Raw genomic sequence first — 22,020 nt, forward strand, 5'->3', positions numbered from 1 at the left:
CACATGGAAAAACAGCTTCTAGGTTTTTATTGTCAAAGTTTAAGCCCTGGGTCACATTGAGGCCATTTTGAAATCGTGCTACTTCACTTGAATTAGCGCGCTTTCAAAGTAGCAGGTCAGTGAGATTTCAGATGCTACTTGAAAGACATCTGTGCGGCTTCATGCACAGATGTCTATTGAAGTCGCACCCGAAATCGGCAAAGTCGGCGTAGCACCAATTGGAATGGTGTCATTGCCGCCAATAGGCTGCAACTTGTCATGTGATTCGACCTGACAATGTGAACAAGGGCTTATTGAACAAGCTGGTTATAAGCCGATTGGTTACTATACACAGCTGTACCAGATTCTGTGTGCACCACCGTGTTTTATTAAAACCCCCCCTTAAATTCTGTGTAAAGACATTATACACTGAAATCTGAAGTTTTATAGCGTTTTCATGGTTTTAAAAAAATGATATACACTCTAGGTCATTGTATTTTACAATGTTTTGTTAGTCAGGTTTTATTCTTTAGCCACATGCCGACCAGCGTACGACAATATACGTCGGCACAATGACACGACTGGGCAAATGAGCGTACAGGTACGTCCCCTTTAAATTGCAGCATTGTGGGTGCGCGCCTGCCGCGCACTTTGCGACGGTATCTGCTGGGGGCCCACGATTGTGTCAAGACAAGGCATTTCCCTGTTCTGCCTAGTAACATGACAGAGATCTACTACTCTCTGTCATCAGGAGAAGTGATCTCTGTCATGTTCTAGTGAGGAAATCCCCCCCCACAGTTAAAATTACTCCCTAGGGCACCCTTAACCCCTTGATCGCCGCCTAATGTTTAACCCCTTCACTGCCAGTGTCATTTACACAGTAATCATCCCATTTTAATAGCACTGATCGCTGTATAAATGACAATGGTCCCAAAATTGTGTCAAAAGTGTCCTATGTGTCCGCCATAATGTCGCAGTCACGATAAAAATCGCAGATCGCCGCCATTACTAGTAAAAAAAAATTAGTAATAAAAATGTCATAAATCTATCCCCCATTTTGCAGACGCTATAACTTTTGCGCAAACCAATCAATATACGCCTATTGCAATTTTTTTTTTACCAAAAACATGTAGAAGAATACATATTGGCCTAAACTGAGAAAGAAATTTGTTTTTTTATATTTTTGGGGGATATTTATTAGAGCAAAAAGTAAAAAATATTGTTTTTCCAAAATTGTCGGTTTTTTTTGTTTATAGCGCAAAAATTAAAAACCGCAGAGGTGATCAAATACCACCAAAAAAAAAGCTCTATTTGTGGGAGATAAAGGATGTCAATTTTGTTTGGGTGCAATGTCGCACGACCGCCCAATTGTCAGCTAAAGCGACGCAGTGCCGTATCACAAAAAGTGCTCTAGTCAGGAAGGGGGTAAATCAAATAAGTGGTTTGAATAAACCATGAAACATTTTTACTGCCGTTGATTGTGAGAGTAACAACAATTTTTAAGACACACTAAAATGTTCGAAGTGTTGTTGGGATTAATTTGCTAATGTGTGTGGCTGGGCTTCTACACGGATATTATTAACTGACAGCCCTTATTGTTTGACAGGTCTCATTATTTAAATTAAGGTGAGTGTAGTACCTATTGTGATTCTGTTGGTGGCTGCTTTTACATCTGTGATTTTTTTTTCTTTTCTTATCAAACACTGTACTTTCTATTTTCCTGCTTCGGGATTTGATCTGTGCATGGATATTTAGTTTCAGCAGCTTTACATAATCATCTTTTAGCATAGAATTCTTTTTTTTTTTTATTTGTTAATTTGTACTTAAAGGAGATGTTTCTATAGAATATTCCTAGGTTCCTCCAGCCCCTAAGAAGAAAAAATGGAAGCAGTACTTTATCCCGCTCTGATCTGTGATGCTGTTGGAGGGATTGCGTGGTGGTTACTAGTGCGATCCTCCCTCCTGCTGTTGTTGGACCACGCTGCTCAGCAGGAGAGGAATTTCTCATGGGTTTTGAGCGGCACACTTGTCTCTGACAGCAAACACCTACTTGACATATGCACCGTCACCACTCATGCAGTGGGCATATCAGCCTGTATATGTCTTCCCAGTGGAACACATACAGAGAGAATACACAAAATGGCAGCGGAAAGTAAGAGGACCCAATAGAGCTGCCGGGACAGAGCGACAGCGGGATGTGGGAGAAAGAAAAAATAAAACAGACAAAAGGAGGTGGATGAACAAGAATGACAGTGGGAGGTGAGAGGAATAAATAGAGGTGACAGGCAAGACTGACAGCAGGAGCCCAGAGGAAGATGAAATAGACAACAGGGGTTGGGTGAGTGAGAATGACAGTGGAATGCAAGATGGCGGACTAGAGGTGCGAGGAGAAAATAATAGCAGAAATGGGTGGAATATCAAGTTGACAACAGGGGGTGGGTGGAAATTACAGCATGAGGGCATAGCAGAAGGGGGTGCTAACTACTGGGCTTTGCTGAGGCTTCCCCATAGAAAGCTCATAAGTCAGGCTTCATACGGGGGTGGGGGTGGAGCCCTGAACCAAAAATACAGATATAAAAGTGTGCTTTTCTTCCAAATGGTTCTACTTTTTGTTTCTGACGTGCAGATTATCTGACATGAAAGTGAACCTTCAGTCATTTTTTTCAACTTTCCATCGATTAAATCTTCTGCCCTTGTTGTTTTAACTTTGGATAGTAAAACATTTTTTTTATAACAGTAAATACCTTATACAGTCCACTTCCTGTTTCTTGTCTGGTCATTAGCTTAGGCTTATGACATCATGCACAGCTCTCTCCCTCACTCTCATGAGAGTTTTCCAGGAAGGGAAGGGGGGGGGGGGGGAGGAGTCATAAGAGGGTCAATGAAAGTTGTAGAGATTGAGGCGTGCCTCTGTGTGTCTGTGTAAATCCAGGAAATGAACAGGCAACAGCTTCAGCTTCCCACAGTTAAAATGGTTGCAGCCAGTGGAGAGAGATTTCAGATTCATAGTATATATAAAATAATATGCAAAGTGGTTGGAGGGAAGCTTCAGAATGGCAAATATGTTTTTATTACAAATTATGTGAGCAGACTGCAGTTTCTCTTGAATCACTGGACTAGCAGGTACGTTTTAGTTAACATTAACCGCTTGCCGACCAGCTGCCGTCATTTTACTGCGGCAGGTCGGCGCAAACCGGTGAACCGTCGTAGCTATACGTCGGCTCGTGGGATCGGGATAGCAGGCGGGCGCACGTGCCCGCTGCACAGCGGGGGAGCCGATGCTCATGGCCGGCGGTCGAGAGGCCACGAGAGGCATAACAGTAACGTGTGTGTGTAAACACACAAATCCCTGTTCTGTGAGGCGTGACAGATCGTGAGGTCCTATTAGCTAGGAACCACGATCCGTCACTTCCTCTAGGTCAGTTCCCTCCCCCTACAGTTAGAAACACACTGAGGGAACACAGTTAACCCCTTGATCGCCCCCTAGTGTTAACCCCTTCCCTGCCAGTGACATTTTTACAGTAATCAGTGCCTTTTTATAGCACCGATCGCTGTATAAATGCCAATGGTCCCAAAAATGTGTGAAGAGTGTCCGATGTGTCCGCCATAATGATCCTGATAAAAATCACAGATCGCCGCCATTACTAGTAAAAAAATAAATAATAAAAATGCTATAAATCTATCCCCTATTTTGTAGACGCTATAACTGTTGCGCAAACCAATCAGTATATGCTTATTGCAATTTTTTTTACTAAAAATACATAGAAGAGTACATATTGGCCTAAACTGAGAAAAAAAATTGTTTTTTGTTTTTTTTTTTTTTTTTAATGGGTATATTTAGCAAAAAGTACAAAATATTGTGTTTCTTTCAAATTTGTCGCTCTTTTTTTTTGTTTATAGCGCAATAAATAAAAACCGCAGAAGTGATCAAATACCACCAAAAGAAAGCTCTATTTGTGGGAAAAAAAGGGCGTCAATTTTGTTTGAGTGCAATGTCGCACGACTGCCCAATTGTCAGTTAAAGCAACGCAGTGCTGAATCGCAAAAAATTGCCTGGTCATTCAGCAGCCAAATCTTCCAGGGCTGAAGTGGTTAAACATACTATATGTAGAAAAAGTTTGCAACAATATTTCCATTTGGCTACTCAGTAGTCTAACATTAAAAAATCCAGCTCTATGGGACTGGAAGTAAATACATTTTTTTTAACCAATTATAACTTTTTGCTAGGGTTTTTTTTCTTGACTCTCATACAAATTGTGAGATTCAAGTTTGCCTCCAGAGGGGGTTTTTGTTTTGTTTATTTCATATTTCAGGTGGTTTTTCTTTAACCTTCTTATATGGTTTATAAACCCCCTAGATTTAACTCAGCTCAGCAGTCGCTATTTACAGCCCATGTAAATATTTTTTTTGCCATCTTCGACTTTTTTCTCCCATTCTGTATTCTTGGACCATGGCAAATTGGCATCCAATCCAAAAAGATATGGCTGGCCTCTAGTGTTTGAGCTTAGGCAATATGGTCGCCAGCATCGTGTCCCAAAAGCTGTTTGGTTAGATAACGGCATCTAGAAGGCAGAATTAGGTGCTGTGTGTGTAAAAATACTTGAGGTGCACCAAAATTTAGACCGCCGAAACATATCGGCCAAAAATTGGGTTTTTCGGCATGCGGCCGTAAGAAAAAAAGGTGCGATAATGGAGCCAAAAAAGGGGGCGGTCTGCCCTGGGTGCCACACATTATCCTGGCGCAACGAGCTCCTACTGTGTCACAGAGCTGGGTTTGAATCACCAGACGGCCACTATAACAATGTCCCGCCTCCTAGACTGGCACTTGTGATAGACAGCACACTGATCCAATGCCGGGAAACTGAATCAGTGTGTCAAAGAAGGGTGGACTTTGTTACAGCGGCCACCCGGCAATTCAAATCTAGCTCTGTGATAAAGCGGGAGATCATGCTACCAGGCACTGGTGAGTCTGCACCTGATGGCACTGGTGAGGCTGCACCTGATGGGCACTGGTGAGGCTGCACCTGATGGGCACTGGTGAGGCTGCACCTGATGGGCACTGGTGAGGCTGCACCTGATGGGCACTGGTGAGGCTGCACCTGATGGGCACTGGTGAGGCTGCACCTGATGGGCACTGGTGAGGCTACACCTGATGGGCACTGGTGAGGCTACACCTGATGGGCACTGGTGAGGCTACACCTGATGGGCACTGGTGAGGCTACACCTGATGGGCACTGGTGAGGCTACACCTGATGGGCACTGCTGAGGCTGCATTTGATGGGCCTTGATGAGGCTGCATTTGATGGTCACTAGATGAGGCTGCATTGACCTCTTTTTTCACATCTGTAGTCTCTGACCATCTCTTGTATCATGTCTGCAATCTCTGACCATCTCTTGTATCATGTCTGCAGTCTCTGACCATCTCTTGTATCATGTCTGCAGTCTCTGACCATCGCTTGTATCATGTCTGCAGTCTCTGACCATCGCTTGTATCATGTCTGCAGTCTCTGACCATCGCTTGTATCATGTCTGCAGTCTCTGACCATCGCTTGTATCATGTCTGCAGTCTCTGACCATCTCCTGTATCGTGTCTGCTAGAGGTGCACCAAATGGAAATTTGGCTAATACTGTTAGAAATGTGTTTAAGTTTAAAAGATTGCAGACATGATACAAGAGATGGTTGGAGACTGCAGACTGCATTTTTCTTGAGCTTTTCTAACACTAAAGGTGCCAATATTGGCCAACAATAAATGTATATTAATTAAAATTGATGATATGAATTAAAAAGTATAATATAATACAATTATATATAAAAATATTTTTTAAAAACTGTAATTTTCGGTTTTCGGCTAAGTGCATCTTGTATTTTTGGTACAAATACCTTGAATTTCATTCACCGCTATACTCCTGGATGACGTCCTACCAGATGCAATGCATCGGATGGAGCTACAGCTGTGACGGAATCATGCCTGCTAGGGTGATCACTGTGTTTACATGCCTGATTTTATCTTCCTTGTGCGAGTAGTATTCTTTTTAATAAATTGGTGAAGTTTTACACTACGAGTTTCTCCGTTATCTCTACATTCCCCTGCGGAGTGTTCTGGGGAATTCCTTATTCTGTGTCCTGGAGTATGCCATCCACCCCAGCAGGGATCTCTCCCAAAAGGTGCAGCCAGGCCTCCATATCGGAGATCTTACCTGTTGGAAAGCAGTTTGTGAGTTGGGTGTGCACTCGGGTGTGGAGTGGTATACGTTTACACAAGAAGACAGGGGCAATATACACATTTCAAGAATTGTCTTGCACTGATCACTTCTCATTTGGACTTGCACCGTGCACTTTATCAAAATGTTATCTTTGGACACTTTTGATGAATTAATTTTCACATGATGTTTTTTTAAACACTATTTTTATGGCACTGAGCTGTATTAATAATGTATTGGCACTTGGTTTTGACAGTGCAACACAATAATTTTGCTTAAATAAATATATTACCCTAAGCAACCAGAATATTGTATAATTATAATTATTTTATGGCAGGTAAAAAAAATCAGCTATTTTACTAATTGACAGTGAAAGCAAACCGCTTGCTCCTTTGCATACTGTTCATAATTATCACACTGTGAAATGTATTTTTTAAAAGAAAGGAGAGCAAGTACCTGAATTTACCTTAGTGCCAGCTTTTTGCAGTCTACTGTACAGTCTGCACTGCAAAGCTTAGAGAGGGAGACAACAAAGGGGCAAAAGGAGCCATTCAGTGTGCTGCAATGAAACTGCAGAGGATAAGGTCCCCTTACTGCTAAACAGGGCTGTGCTATGGGGCAGAGCTAGACCCAAACTGGATGGAGAGAAATACAGTACACTGGCAGGTAAAACAGTGCTTATAGGTATCATCAGCAGATTTAGCATTTTCTCTGTAGTCCTGCTTTAAAACAAAAACATAACTAACTCATAACTAGGCAAATATGTAAACTGCAATTTTGTTACTGAAAGGAACTGGTGTGCAAATACAGAAAACACAGATTGTCCAGGCGTCCAGCTCGGTTCTAAAGGTTGTTCGCAACTTCCAAATATTTTATAAAAAAACACTATCAACAATCAGTTTCTTTAAATGTTTGTCCATTTCTATGGAGACGGTACTGGCTGTAGAAACAGTAGTACTGGATGTAGAAACAATCCTTTTCCTGGAAAATATTTGACCACAAAAAAACTCAAAAGATGCTTTTAGCACAACCATAAGAAAGACATACTTGTTCCATGGCAATTGCTATCTGCATACGACGTCCTCTACCAAATGAAAACAGATGATCCACTTCTTCCATAGTCAGATTAGGAGCTTTGTTTGTCACCAGTATGCAGTCTTGCTCACTCTTCTTATTGACTACTTTCTTTCCCTGCAAAAAGAGAAAAACTTTGCAGATGACCGAGAAGGGGCAAGAACAGACTTAGAAAGAAAGTAATGGGGACATCAGCGGAGCTTAAATCATACAGGCAGAGATGGAATTTCTACTAATTTCTACTTTCTATTCATCCACAAAGAAAGGAGAAAGTGGATTTTCTTTAATTGTCCACTTTATTAATAAAGAAAATAGGAAGAAGACATCAAAGTGGTTGTAAACCCTTACTTATACCCAGTGAAATGACTGGCCTCAGGTGATACACAGAGATGAAACAATCCTCCTACATAAAAAGAAAAAATTTGCTGCACTCAAAAATAAATAAAATGAAAAAAAGCAGCTAACACAATAATTTTGGATACAATAACAAAAACTGATAGGTATAGGTGTAGAGCTAAATCATAATGACAATAAAGTAAAGGTATAGAAAAAAAAAACGTCATTGACACCTAATAAGACTGCCTCTTACCGCCAGTGTGTAAGATATGCACATTGAGCAAAAGTCTGAAGAGCCAGTTCCACACTTCTTAATCATCAGCTGGGTCCTCTTATTGGACTAGGAATCCTGATTCACAGACCCCTAGACCCCTATTCTCATTGCGCAAACATCCATAAAATATAACGATTTATTTGACAAAAGATTAGGTATATAACTCACACTGGGTAAATAAAAATAGGCATGAGCGAAAAGGAAAGCGTCCAGTGCTTCCTACCCACAAGATGGCGCCACTCCTCTTTTCACCCCTGAGGACGCACACTCGTGACGAAAAGTCGGGCCAACGAGGGACGAGTGACGCATTGTGAATAGAGTGGCGCCATCTTGTGGGTAGGAAGCGCTGGACGCTTTCCTTTTGCCTATTTTTATTTACCCAATGTGAGCTGTATTCCTAGTCCAATGAGAGGACCTAGCTGATGATTAAGTGTGGAACTGGCTCTTCAGACGTTTGCTCAATGTGCATATCTTACACACTGGCGGTAAGAGGCAGTCTTATTGGGTGTCAGTGACGGTTCTCCTTCTTTCTATCTAATTGGAAATCTCTGGATGGATTGCAATATTTCATTTATGGACTGTATTTTCTATACATTTGCTTTATTGTCATTATGATTTAGCGCTACACCTATACCTGTCAATCCTCCTACATAAGTTGTTCCTGTTTATCTGCAGTCTTATCTTCTCTACATCTGTTCAAAGTCCAGAATTAATAACATTTTTCTGATATGTCAGAAAAAAGGAGGCAGAGAGCTGAAATAACAGTCTGCAGAGCTCAGTGAGATCTCTGTTAGCTAATTGGAAGGGACACCCCCTTCACCCCCCCACCCCCCCGTCACCTTTTTGCTCTTGGTCTCAAGAAAACTTGTCAGAAGTGACTCATGCAGATAGCAGAGGAACAAAGCAGTAGACAGAAATGACACTTAGGGGGTTATTTATGAAAGGCAAATCCACTTTGCGCTACAAGTGCACTTGGTAGTGCAGTCGCTTTAAATCTGAGAGGTAGATCTGAAAAGAGGTGAAGCTCTGCTGATTTTATCATCCAATCATGTGCAAGCTAAAATGCTGTTTTTTATGTTCCTTGCATGTCCCCTTTGGATCTACAGCGACTGCACTTTCAAGTGCACTTGCAGTGCAAAGTGGATTTGCCTTTTGTAAATAACCCCCTTAGTGTTCTTAATTACACAAATACACACTATAGAGGGATATGCGTTGTTCACATTTCATGTCTGAGGTTTACAACCACTTTAAAATATTTTTTACACTAAAATCACAAAAGTCCCTCACCTCAGACCTCAAGCGGGATCCCAGAATGCAATACTACTCCCACATCCAGTGCTTTTATCCTGGCTTGTCAAATACACTACCTGGCGCCTACATTTCACTTCTTTCTCCTATGCTGCCAAAGATCAGTCCAACCACATACATGACAACAGGTCATTACACAGCCACGTATTGGTTCATTTCCACTGAAGGATTCCAAAGAACATCTGTAATTACTATGCACAAGTAAGCATGCAATGCTATGGTATAGTGGCATTGGCAAGGCTAGGGCCTAGGAACACCAAAATCCAACGCTGTAGGAAGGACTAATATTCCCTGTTTTTCTGTTGCCCTGAGCTCTTAAAGCAGGGGTCTCAAACTGGTGTCCCTCCAGCTGTTGAAAAACTACAAGTCCCATCATGCCTCTGCCTGTGGGAATCATACTTATAATTGTCAGCCTTGCAATGCCGCATTGGACTTGAAGTTTCGAAAACAGCTGGAAGGCCGCTGGTTTGAGACCCCTGTCTTAAAGGGTTGAAGAAGAAAAACCGCAAACAGCATGCATCTACTGTATTAGCAATACAATAAAAGTTGTTTAACCTTAATTTGAAAAAAAAATGACTGCAGCTAACCTCAACTTTACTGTCAACCGTAACGGCAAGCTGCACTTCTTTTCCCACATGCACAGTTAATCTCTGCTCGTTTTCACTGTCAGAGCTATTCCAATTCTCACTTACAACTCTTTTTTCCTACAAAACCAAGAAAACAAAAAGTTAGGTCTACATTTCATCTGCCTTCCATTTCTAAAACATGGTAAATATACAAGATTGATCAGAGTGACATGTAGCATCTATTTTCAGTGTGATTTAGGGTTAGAAATAGTGAGGTACCAATTCCAGAACTCTGCTTAGGAAAAATCGCAGTCTTCTTGCAGTTACCTTGGCCAGCTGTAATACCTGGAAATAGCCTGCTTTGCTGGAACAGGTGAGTGAAAAGTGCAATTCCACTTCAGCAGGACAGTCCTGGATCCTGGGCTGTTCCAGGCAACTATGCTTGGTATTCTTTATAAGGGATGTGTCTCTCCACTCCAGTAATTTTTTTTATTATTTTTGAATAAATTGTAGAAGGAAACACTACCCACTTTTTATTAATTTTATTTGGTAGAAGTCTCACTGTCTCACAGGTTTCAGACTGATACAAGAAGGCAAAATTTCCTCAATTCCTGTCACATAAAGACCCCTTTCACACTGGGGCGGTTTGCAGGCGTTATTGCGCTAAAAATAGCACCTGCAAACCGCCCCTAAATAGCCTCAGCTGTTTGTTCAGTGTGAAAGCCCTCGGGCTTTCACACTGAAGTGGTGCGCTGGCAGGAGAAGAAAAAATCTCCTGTCAGCCGCTTCTTTGGAGCGGTGAAGGAGCAGTGTATTCACCGCTCCTAAACCGCTCCTGCCCATTGAAATCAATGGGACATCGCGGCTATACCGCGGTAATACCGCGGCTATAGCCGCGCTATACGAGGGGTTTTAACCCTTTTTCGGCCACCAGCGGGGGGTTAAAACCGCACCGCTAGCGGCCGAATGCCGTGGTAAAACAGCGCTAAATATAGCGCTGTTTTACCGCCGACGCCACCTACCGCCCCAGTGTGAAAGGGGCCTAAGTGTGTGTCAGAGAGAACAGAAAGGGAAAATCCCCTAAATGGGTAAACAGACAAAAAAAAATAATAATTTTATAGGAGATGCAGGAAGATTTAGAAATTCTGCCAGGATTTTATTCCTGTCCGTGTCTATATGTGGGAGTTTTTTTCTCACTTCCACCTTAGGTGACAGGTATCAGACAGAAAAGGAACACATGTGAACACATGTAAGTTCCAACCTTTCATCATTCTATGTAAAACTAACATACTGGTGACCCCACAATTGGGACAAAACTTTTTCACGAAAGGGAGTTTAATAAGACACGTGGCCACTCACTAAAATTGGAAGAAACAAGGTTTAATCTTAAACTGCGTAGAGGGTTCTTTACTGTAAGAGCGGTAAGGATGTGGAAATCTCTTCCACAGGCAGTGGTCTCAGCGGGGAGCATCGATAGTTTCAAAAAACGATTAGATAAGCACCTGAACGACCGCAACATACAGGGATATACAATGTAATACTGACCTATAAATCACACACATAGGTTGGACTTGATGGACTGGTGTCTTTTTTCAACCTCACCTACTATGCAACTATGTAACATTTTACTGACGTTGAGTGTAAAATCTTAAGTTTAATCAAATGAAAAAACAAAACAAAAAGAACAAAAAAAGCACAAAACATTACTTACCTTCAGTGTGATATTTCCCTTGTGCTTCTTTCTTCAAGTTCTAGTAATCTTCCTCCTCTGCCACCTCACCCCCCCAAAAAAAAAAAAACATTCTGGGGACACGGGGCTTAATAGAACTGAGGAGCTGTCACAGGCCTTCTTCAAGAGTGACCAACTATGCCTGTCCTTTTCCACCCAGCTTCTCCAGTCATAGAGGCCGTACTACAGCTTCTATGAATGAAACACAGTCTATAAATGGAGGACAGGCAGATAAAAGGACTGTTTGTGCTTCATTCATAGAAGCTGTATAAATGGTTGAGGTAAACCTAGGGTTTAGATTTGTAAGTGCATTTGAAGGTAGACAAGTTCAGATTTTCTTTTTTTTTTTTTTTTTTTTTTTTTGTACGGCTTGGTAATAAGACCAGGGTCAATTGACCCAGAAGCTCAAACTCTGATTTATTCCATTTATCTGTCTTCAATGAAGACAAAACTACCACAATCTTACACTCACACTACACATTTATCTCAGGCTCCCTCCCTTTTATTGTTACTTTTTGTGGCAACATACTTAAAAAAAAAAAATCCCATGCTGGTTGCTGCTACTGTATACCCCTATACCACACAGACTCATAAGCAAAAAATCTAGCTACCAAGTCAAATGCTCTCCCAAAAAGAAGAAAATTATTTGTTGAGTTTGAGATAACTATAAGAGGATATTCATTGCTGTATTAAGCACTCAAATGTCATGATGGGACAGTTATGTGCTGGACAGCCCAGGGAATGCCACTGTCACTTACAAAAGATAATAGAAGAGTTTTCAGGATATTTAATTCTTGGCAGCCTTTGTTCAGTGAGCTTTTTAGCAACACCATGATGAAAATCCATGTCAAATACTAATCTTTGAAAGAAAAAAGAAATTTGCATATATTTTCTGGCTGAAGAGGATGAAGCAAGGCTCAGGGAGCCCGGCCCCAAATAAGGCTCTGGAGGTCACATAAGCCCTGATGTATCTGCCTTCTTGAGAACAGATATCCACTTTAATACACATTGTTACCAATGTTTCATGTGTTCTGAAAAGCCTTACAAGATGATCCTTCTTTAAAGACCTATACTAGGCGAGAGGGCAATAATTTTATTGCTAACCAGGAGAATTATATATGCCATCCTACACCATATGGCTCAAATATAAGACATTAGAAATGGAATGCCTGTGGAGGTTACCAAAAAACCTAAAGCTGACACAAGCCAACAGAAATACATGGGAGGACCTGCGCTATTCACCTCATGGGCTTTTTCATTTTTGACCAATTAAAAATTTCTACATAAAGTCAGTCATAGGAACACAAGCTGGTTCAAAACAAATGTAAACTGCCAGGAGCGGTATATTCTGTGTCACCACTGACATGTATAGGTTTCTCGAGGATGCAGATTCTAGGCAGTGTCTTGTCTTCAGCAGAAATACAGGCCTGGAGGAGTACATTTGGCTCTATGATGTGCCCAAGTCATAGCTCCAAAAGGGTCTCCCAGACTTTTTTTGACATTCTTTTAATCCCTATGTAATTTTAATACATAGGGATTAGAAGAATGTGACATACCAAGACAAAATGCAAAAGGACAAAACAAAACAATGTACAATAGTCAGAGTACTTACCTAAGAACAGCACATTTGTCCAGGGCAGATAAAGAACATCAGCGACAGAGCTCTTTCTGTAATAACTGACAGTTCTCTCCCTTTCCTTTAAATATACCATAGCTCCCATATGATCAGACCTTCAAAAACAATTGTATGAGTGCATACTAGATGCCTTTGCCAACTTTTGAGTTTTATAAGCTTTAACAGCAAGATCTTATTGCCAGAGTTCTCCCACCAAAGTAAATATGGGTGCTGACTCCTCCTGAGTCTATATGTGCTGTAATAGAAAACTAAGGCACAATTACAATATTTGTTCCTGGTGGCAAGACTGTGGAACTGAGAGGTACTTGAGAGGTATATGCAGTTGTTGGGTACTTCAACACACAGACATCTACCCCAAAATGTAGAGTAACACATTATTACATTTTTTGGAAATAAAAGTCAGGGGTAAACATATAATGTCCAATTGACAGACAGTCCCCGAGTTACACACTGTATATCCTACTTATATACGACTCATGTTTACAAACAGGGTAATAACAGGTGGAGTGAGAGGAAATCTACCCCTAGGAAGCGAAATTCACTCCTGTAAGAGTTACTATGGGGAAAAAGGTTTCCACACTGAAGTTTTATCACCAATCCTTGTTTCCACCACAACTCAAAATTTTCAAAATCCAATTGTCATTGGGACAGAAAGTGAAGTGAAATCTTACATTACAGGGATTTTAACCCTTCCCTATACTATCCAAAAAAAATTAAAAATATATTTTTTATGGCTAGAGTTACATTTAAAAAATGTACCCATTCCAACTTACTGTACATACAAATTCATCTTAAGATCAAACCTACAGAACATATGTTTATAAACCGGGGACTGCCTGTATTACTTTAGAGGATTACGACATTTACATTTGGTAGACATTGCAGGTATCTCATTTATTACGCTATACTTCTCTACAGGTAATCTGATAGCAAGAAGTGAATTAGTCTTACATTAGGAGCCTTTGTGATCGTGATTGTGAGGTTGTCTTGCTTAGCCCGGCGAGAAGTAATTGCCTTGCCTTGTTTCTCAGCATTCCGTTTGTCTTCTTCAATTTCCTGTGTCAAGAAAATCTTATCATCTAAAAATGTATTATACTACTGGGAAATGCAGTTGCACATCATCTAGTTGGATGCCAGCAAATACTTGTATTGAAAAGTCATAGATCGGGTGAAAATTCCCTGTTCAATATTTGTTTTTAATGTGAAAACTAAAAAGCCAAACTGCTGATGTACTAATATGTTTCAAACTGTGAATCAAATCTTTAGCACGGCTGAAATTTAGAAGCATTTTCTACTTACAAGGATAGAAATAAAACCTACCATACTTTTAGGCTTAATAAGCGTAATGTGAAAAGCAGCATTTCCAGTTAAGGATTACTACACTTTGCACGGCCAGGTTTAATAAATCATTCAATGTGATTCTGGGTATAGTTAATATTAATAGTATTTCACATTTCAGTATTTAAAGATGCTACAACAGAAGCCAAATATGTTAGTCAACAGAACACACAAATTGTGCAACTATTCTATATTTAGCCTTTACCCACACAGGTGGCTAGTAGAACTCATGCACCCATATACAAACTTGTGACAACTTCTTGTTTCTGGGAAAATATCAAAATGTTTGGTGGCAGAATATTTTTTAAGTGGGCACTGCTGTAAAGCGATGGAGAAGCTATTTGTATACATAATGCATCTAGTTGAAGCTGACCACCATGCACAAATCTCTTTCAGCTTCCCCTTAGCAAAAGATGTCATTATAGGTCTGAAATCCAAAGTGTGTGTGTGTGTGTGTGTGTGTGTGTGTGTGTGTGTGTGTGTGTGTGTGTGTGTGTGTGTGTGTGTGTGTGTGGGGGGGGGGGGGGGTCTGGGCATCCTATATGGCTTTTAGAGCCAATTTACAGGATGAAAAAGGACATCTGCTGATTGAAAGGTGAAGCAGTTTGGTCAGGATGGGTGGTGTTGGAGATGGAGTTACAGAGAAGATCCAGCAGTGCTGACCCGTGAAAAGAACTACAAGCATTGATGGGGTGACCAGTCACACTTCTCATAGGAAGCAGGCAGTTGGCAACTAAACCTTTTGAAAGTAAGTTGGGCTATCCTTAGTGGCATCAGGGTGACTTAGGATGAAGATTCCACACCACTGGCAGAACAATAACAAGCATGACATTCTCCAAGGTGGGCATTATTCTGCTTCAGCAGTAGTTTTTCTTCATGCCTGAAGTTAAGCTTTAAGAAAAACATTTTCTAGGGTTCGATTTTGCCTAATGGAACAATAAGAAATTCTAATGCAGAGTCAGCCTTATCGAGAATAATGGCCTGCTTGTCAGATACTGGGCACTAGAAGCAACGTTCTGACTACATTCATTGTAATGGAGTTGGCCAGGCTGGCTGCTTTATACAGCCAAGCACCACCCAATATTAGGCTAACTGCCCGATATTGCTGTAATTATTGTGGCACCAGGATGTTATCATTTACAGGGTACAGTGTGCTGACAGGAAATGATTTAGATTTTTTTTATACCATATAAAAATGTTTTTTTTTGGCGTTTGAAAATATAAGACTTTAAAAAATTTTCACAGATTTGGTAATAACTTACTTCATATCGGCGGACAAGGGCTTCATTCTTCTTTCTTAAAGCTTTTATCTTTTTTTCCAATTCAGCATCTTTCAGCTCTTTTTTTCTGATTTCCCCATCAGATAGTGAGACCTGATAACAAAAAAGTAATATGACAATACATAAAGCAAAGGCTAAACGGACAAGTACTAAGGCTGGCTTTACACATAAGATAACAGCAGTTCATCAAAGCAACTCTGCTGGCATATAAAAGAGAAAAAAAAAGAAAAAGATCCACAGCACACAGTGGTGAACAGGCATGCAAAACATTTCAAAGTATGTTGAATCCTGAAGATTATTCTTCAAGAGAACAAAGATCTAAGGGGTCTATTCACTAAGAGATAAACACAAAATATTGAAATATGAATGTTTAAGTTAAAATAACGGCATTTCTCTGAAAAAGTAGTCAATTCACTGAAATGCGTTTGTGACAGACCTAGCCGGGAGAGAGACTTTTGGAGGAGACTGAATGCTAGCCTCTTGCCGATCGATCGTGGGCCCTGGCATTTGGGGGAACGGTGCTCTTTGTGAGCTGTATGCCTGGGGACCCTTGAGGTGGTATTACTGTGGATTAGGGTCCTGGTCCCCCAGGACACACAGACTCTGGGGACCCTGGATTTGCCCTATTAGAAATACTGGCTGATTCATAATGCTGGGACAAATACTGTTAGGAGATGCTGATGTCAATTCCAGCCACCTGTCTGTCTGTTGCCTGCTAGAATCTAGTATGGGATCTAAGAGTCATTAGATCCCCATTGTTGTTTGTGTTAATTAACTCTGCTATTGTGTGAACAAGAGTTCGGTGTTGATTTGTGATAATGTTGATTGGGTTGTCTGAGCTACAAGATGGCCAGTCTGGCCTAAAGGTCATGTCTGAGTCATCTAGGCTATCTAAAGGGATTAGTTAATTTGCCCATGTTAATTAGGTTTCTGGTCACAGGTGTAGGTTCAGAGTAATATGAGCAGGAGGTATACACCTCCTCTTTTACTGTATAAAAGAGCCTGTATTCCTTTCAATAAAAGAGATTCCTGGTTGAACTTACATACAGCCTGCCTGGTGTTTGTTCTGAGCTACACAACTGGATTAGAACGGCACATAGCTGTAGTTCTAATCCCGGAGGATTTTTATAACAGCTTACCTGTAAAATCCTTTGCTTGGAGTACATCATGGGACACAGAGCCAGCCTTAAGTAATAACTTAATGGGTTATAGGCCATCTTCAGGTGATGGACACTGGTATACCCAATCCAGGAAGTTCACTCCCTATATAACCCCTCCTCCTTCCAGGAGCACATCAGTTTTTGTAGCAAAGCAATATACTTAAATCCCAAAAAGAGGGGAGGGACCTCTGTGTCCCATGATGTACACCAAGAAAAGGATTTTACAGGTAAGCTGTTATAAAAATCCTATTTTCTTTATCGTACATCATGGGACACAGAGCCTTAAGTAATAACTTAATGGGACGTCCCATAACAATGCTACTTGAGGGGAGTGTGACACAACCCGGAGGGTACCCCCAGACTTGAGGACCTATACTGCTGCCTGCAGCACACTGTGCCCGAAGCCGATATCCTCATACCTCCTTACATCTACCTGATAAAATTTTGTTAATGTATGCACTGAAGACCAAGTTTCGGCCTTACAGATCTGAGCCATGGAGGCCCAATTACGCACTGCCCAAGAAGCACTAACCGCCCTGGAAGAGTGCGCCTTAACTTGAAAAGGTTACCCCTTAAATTATAAGTTTGAATCGTAACTTGCCGAATCCACTTAGTGACAGTGGATTTCGACGCTGCCTGCCCTTTCTTAGGACCCTCTGGCAGAATAAATAAGACATCAGTCTTACGAATCTGAACAGTTACCTTTAAATAGATTTCCACTGCTCTCACCACATCAAGACAATGTAGTGACTTTTCTTCCCTGGAACATGGTTTTGGAAAAAACAATGGCAGGACAATATCTTGGTTCAGGTGAAAACCTGAAACCACTTTTGGTTCAAATGGCTGTTTTTGTAACACAGACAAAACTATGTTCAAGTCCCAAGGGTTCAAGGGAGGTTTGACTGGCGGATTAAGCCGCATCACCCCTTGCATAAAACCCCGTACTAAAGAATGTATAGCAAGCGGTCTTTGAAATAAGACCAATAAAGCTGAGACTTGGCCTTTAATAGTACTCAAAGCCAATTTCATCTCTACCCCTAATTGTAGAAAGGCAAGAATTCTGCCTATGATATATCTTCGAGGGTGCCAACCCTTGGATTCACACCAGGAAACATAAGCCCTCCAGACTCTATAATATATAGTTCTGGAAGCTAGCTTCCTTGCATTAACCAGGGTAGAGATAACTGACCCGGAAAGCCCACGTTTCTTTAGAATGTGGATTTCACTAGCCAAGCCCTTGAATTTAGAGACCGTAAGGTAGGATGGAATATCGGTCCCTGTGAGAGCAGATCTGGCCGTAGTGGGAGGGACCATGGACCCTCCACTGCCATCTTTACGATTTCTGCATACCATGACCTCCTGGGCCATGCTGGTGCTACCAGAATTACCGGCTTTCCTTTCAGCTTGATCCTGCAATGAAGTCGAGGCAGCAACTGAATAGGGGGGAATGCATAGATCAGTGAGAACTGATCCCACGGGGTCACCAACGCATCCATTCTGCATGCGAGTGGATCCCTTGTTCTGGCCACAAAGTTGACTAACTTCATGTTGAACATGGACGCTAGAAGATCTACGTCCAGAGTCACCCATCTTTGGCAAACAGCCCCAAATATGTCGGGGTGAAGAGACCATTCCCCTGGGAATAACTGTTGGCGACTCAAGTAGTCCGCCTGCCAATTCTCTACTCCTGGAATAAAGACTGCCGATAGGCACGGAACATTCCTTTCTGCCCATAGAATATGGTTCACCTCTCTCTGTGCTGAGAGACTCTTGGTGCCCCCTTAGTGATTGATATAGGCCACAGCTGTGGCATTGTCGGATTGGATCCTGACAGGACAATCCCGTAACCTGAAAGTCCAGGCCTTTAGAGCCAGACACACTGCCCGAATCTCTAGGATACTGATGGGCAAGGTTCTTTCGGGTCTTGCCCATTGTCCCTGGACAGTTGTCTTTTCTAGTACAAACTTTCCAGGTAAGTGGTTGTAATGCGTACGCTTTGCTCCAAACGAGCCACCTACTGGTCTATTAGCAATAGATCGTCTAGGTACGCTACGACTTTTATGCCCTGTGCCCTTACCCTGGCTAGAGGTGGGGCTAGCACTTTTGTGAACACCCGGGGTGCTGTGGCTAGCCCGAAGAGCAGGGCTACAAACTGGAAATGCTGCTGTTCTAACTCGAACCGCAGAAACTTTTGGTGAGCGGGAAATATAGGAACATGCAGATATGCATCCCTGATGTCGATAGATGCCAGAAGTTCTCCCCCTTGAAGGATAGAAAATACAAGAAGGAGAGATGGAAACCAACTAGAAATAGGGGAACCCTACACTCTGTGTCACATCCCAAAATATAAATGGAGAAAAACAGATAAGCCCCAAGGGATAGTGCGGACACAGAGAGAGTGCAAATTAGGGTGCACACCAAGGTAGTATGTAAAAATATATAAATTTACTTTATTGGTACAGAGTAAAAAAATATAACAATGAAAATTTACAAATGTAAAAACAATGATACATCTCAATTGGAGTTAGAACAAGCTGCTAGACTTAGATCACCAACATGTTTCGGAAGCCAAAAAGAAATATTTTTGACATATGTATATCCTTCTTCAAGGTAAATAGACAAGCAGACTATTCCATATTCTATCAAGGGCAGAAAAAGGGGGAGAGAAAGGGAATATTGTATCAATATTGTGAGTAAACAATTATAAACAATAGGTTAAAGCATGGTGGTATTAAAGCATATATAAGGTTTAAACAGAAAATGTCTATTCGTACTTAGATATATGTTCAAATCTTAGAGACATGCACATCAGTGGATGAAACGTCAGGCCAAAGGTATTTCACTCAGCTGTGCCTCAAAGCTTAATTTGTATGATTTAGCAAGCTGGGGAATAAATCCCATGAGTAGTAAGTCAATCCCATAAGTGTGGGCTTGCATAGACTAAAGCCAAGCTCAAGAGAGGGCAGATATAGTGCTTGTCCTGAAGCAGTCCATCAAAGCTCACGGGGATACCACAAAAAAGAGGGAGACGGATATCTAAAAATATAACGGGATGTAGGTATCAGAATAGCAGGCAACATAGTGTGTATATGGGCCAAAAAGTTCAAAAAAGGGAAATATCTATAGTGAAGCATTTATGCCATATATATATTACCTGGAATACGGTGGACAAGGCTTGCTTACAGGAGTCTCTGGCATTTCCGGGCTGTGCAGCAAGTGATGCTGTTCACAGCCAGGATATATACGCCCAGAGATCAGGTGAATGCCATAACAGCAATTAAGAGTATGACAAAATCAGAAGGGAGGGGGGGAGGAGACAGGTGCTGTGGAGCGTCAGCTGACCGCTCCCTCAGACACCCATCACCTCGTCCCAATCCATGTAACCATCTCCCATCGGCATCCCCTGGCCGATGCAGCGTCTGACGTCGCCGCGTATAGTGCGGCGACGTCAGACGTCGACATGGCCGTCGACACGAAGGTAGGCGGATCAGCCAGGCGATGTAGATGCCCGTTGCGCATGTGCAGAAAGATACTGTCCGCACAGGAGTCTCCGCCAATGCAACCCCTTAACAGGGAGCTACCCCAAAAGGTGGAAAAAATCGCCACCGAAGGGGCCCCATGTGTCGGGGAGCCTCGGTGGACCACCAAGGACAGTCACATCCGCCTGAGCTAGTTGAAGAATACAGGTGTGGGCACAGCTCAGATTTTAGCCCCGGTCATTGGTTGTCATCCTTACAAGAGGATTTGTTGATATTACAGTATCTGTAACAAACAAAAATTTTATATGATTAATATGATAACACGTTTTGAGAAAAATAACAAGCAAAAAATACAATCATATGCTCATTGGTAAACAAATACATGCCATCAAAGTTAACGGAGAGGGAAAGAAAGAGAGAGGGAGAAAAGTGGATAATGTAATTACATATCTTTATCAAAGAAGCCTGAGGAAAATCCTGGTAAGAAAGACCTAAAGCTAAAGGCCTCATTGAGGCCGGGGTGCGAGGTGGCATTAAGATGGAATATCCACCTGAGCTCCTGCTGGAGGAGGATTTTGTCAAGGTCCCCTCCACGGGTGCCCGGGTGTACTCTATCCAATACCAATACTCTGATGGTAGGACAAATGCCATTGTGGGTTTGTGATACGTGTCTTCCTAGAGGTACATCAGGGTTGCTGGTTTGCATAGATAGCCCTGATGTGGCGATATAATCTTTGCCACAACTTTTGTATGGTCTTGCCCACATAAAAACAATTGCAACTGCACATCAAAAGATAAACCACCGCGGTTGTTTGGCAGTTAGAAAAGTGTCTGGGCATGTACCGTATTCCATTAGGTAAAGAAATGTTCCTTCTTGAGTCCATGTACTTACAATAGGCACATGAACCGCAGGGAAAAGTTCCCCGCATCTTACAAGGGTCTCCTCCCCCCGAGCCTTGAAACTCACTTGCTGCACAGCCAGGAAATGCCAGAGACTCCTGTAAGCAAGCCTTGTCCACCATATTCCAGGTAATATATATATATGGCATAAATGTTTCACTATGGATATTTCCCTTTTTTTAACTTTTTGGCCCATATACACACTATGTTGCCTGCTATTCTGATACCTACATCCCATTATATTTTTAGATATCCGTCTCCCTCTTTTTTGTGGTATCCCCGTGAGCTTTGATGGACTGCTTCAGGACAAGCACTATATCTGCCCTCTCTTGAGCTTGGCTTTAGTCTATGCAAGCATACACTTATGGGATTGACTTACTACTCATGGGATTTATTCCCCAGCTTACTAAATCATACAAATTAAGCTTTGAGGCACAGCTGAGTGAAATACCTTTGGCTTGACGTTTTATCCACTGATGTGCATGTCTCTAAGATTTGAACATACATCTGTAAGTACGAATAGACATTTTCTATTTAAACCTTATATATGCTGCAATGCCACCATGCTTTAACCTATTGTTTGTAATTATTTACTCACAATATTGATACAATATTCCCTTTCTCTTCCCCTTTTTCTGCCCTTGATAGAATATGGAATAGTCTGCTTGTCTATTTACCTTGAGGATATACAATATGTCAAAAATATTTCTTTTTGGCTTCCGAAACAGGTCGGTGATTTAAGTCTAGCAGCTTGTTCTAT

General features: G+C 41.6%; 1 protein-coding gene across 8 annotated transcripts in view; it reads right to left on the reverse strand.

The window, feature by feature from the left end:
- The window catches only part of CCDC9B (coiled-coil domain containing 9B), a 398,828-nt gene that overhangs the window by 350,915 nt on the left and 25,893 nt on the right, over positions 1 to 22,020 (reverse strand). For 6 of the 8 annotated variants that reach the window (XR_012237175.1, XM_073610486.1, XM_073610485.1 and 3 more), the window contains 4 exons: positions 15,704 to 15,814; positions 14,055 to 14,159; positions 9,760 to 9,876; positions 7,228 to 7,371 (listed from right to left, as the gene is read on the reverse strand). Coding sequence is in view for 7 of the 8 variants with exons in the window: in XM_073610486.1 (XP_073466587.1) it covers positions 7,228 to 7,371; positions 9,760 to 9,876; positions 14,055 to 14,159; positions 15,704 to 15,814 (477 nt within the window). In the remaining variant the exon portion in view is untranslated. The remainder of the gene's footprint in view (positions 1 to 7,227; positions 7,372 to 9,759; positions 9,877 to 14,054; positions 14,160 to 15,703; positions 15,815 to 22,020) is intronic. The other 2 variants (XM_073610484.1, XM_073610487.1) reach the window with 1 other exon arrangement.

The sequence above is a fragment of the Aquarana catesbeiana genome, linkage group LG13 (genome assembly GCF_042186555.1).
Source record: "Aquarana catesbeiana isolate 2022-GZ linkage group LG13, ASM4218655v1, whole genome shotgun sequence".
Taxonomy (NCBI): Eukaryota; Metazoa; Chordata; class Amphibia; order Anura; family Ranidae; genus Aquarana; species Aquarana catesbeiana.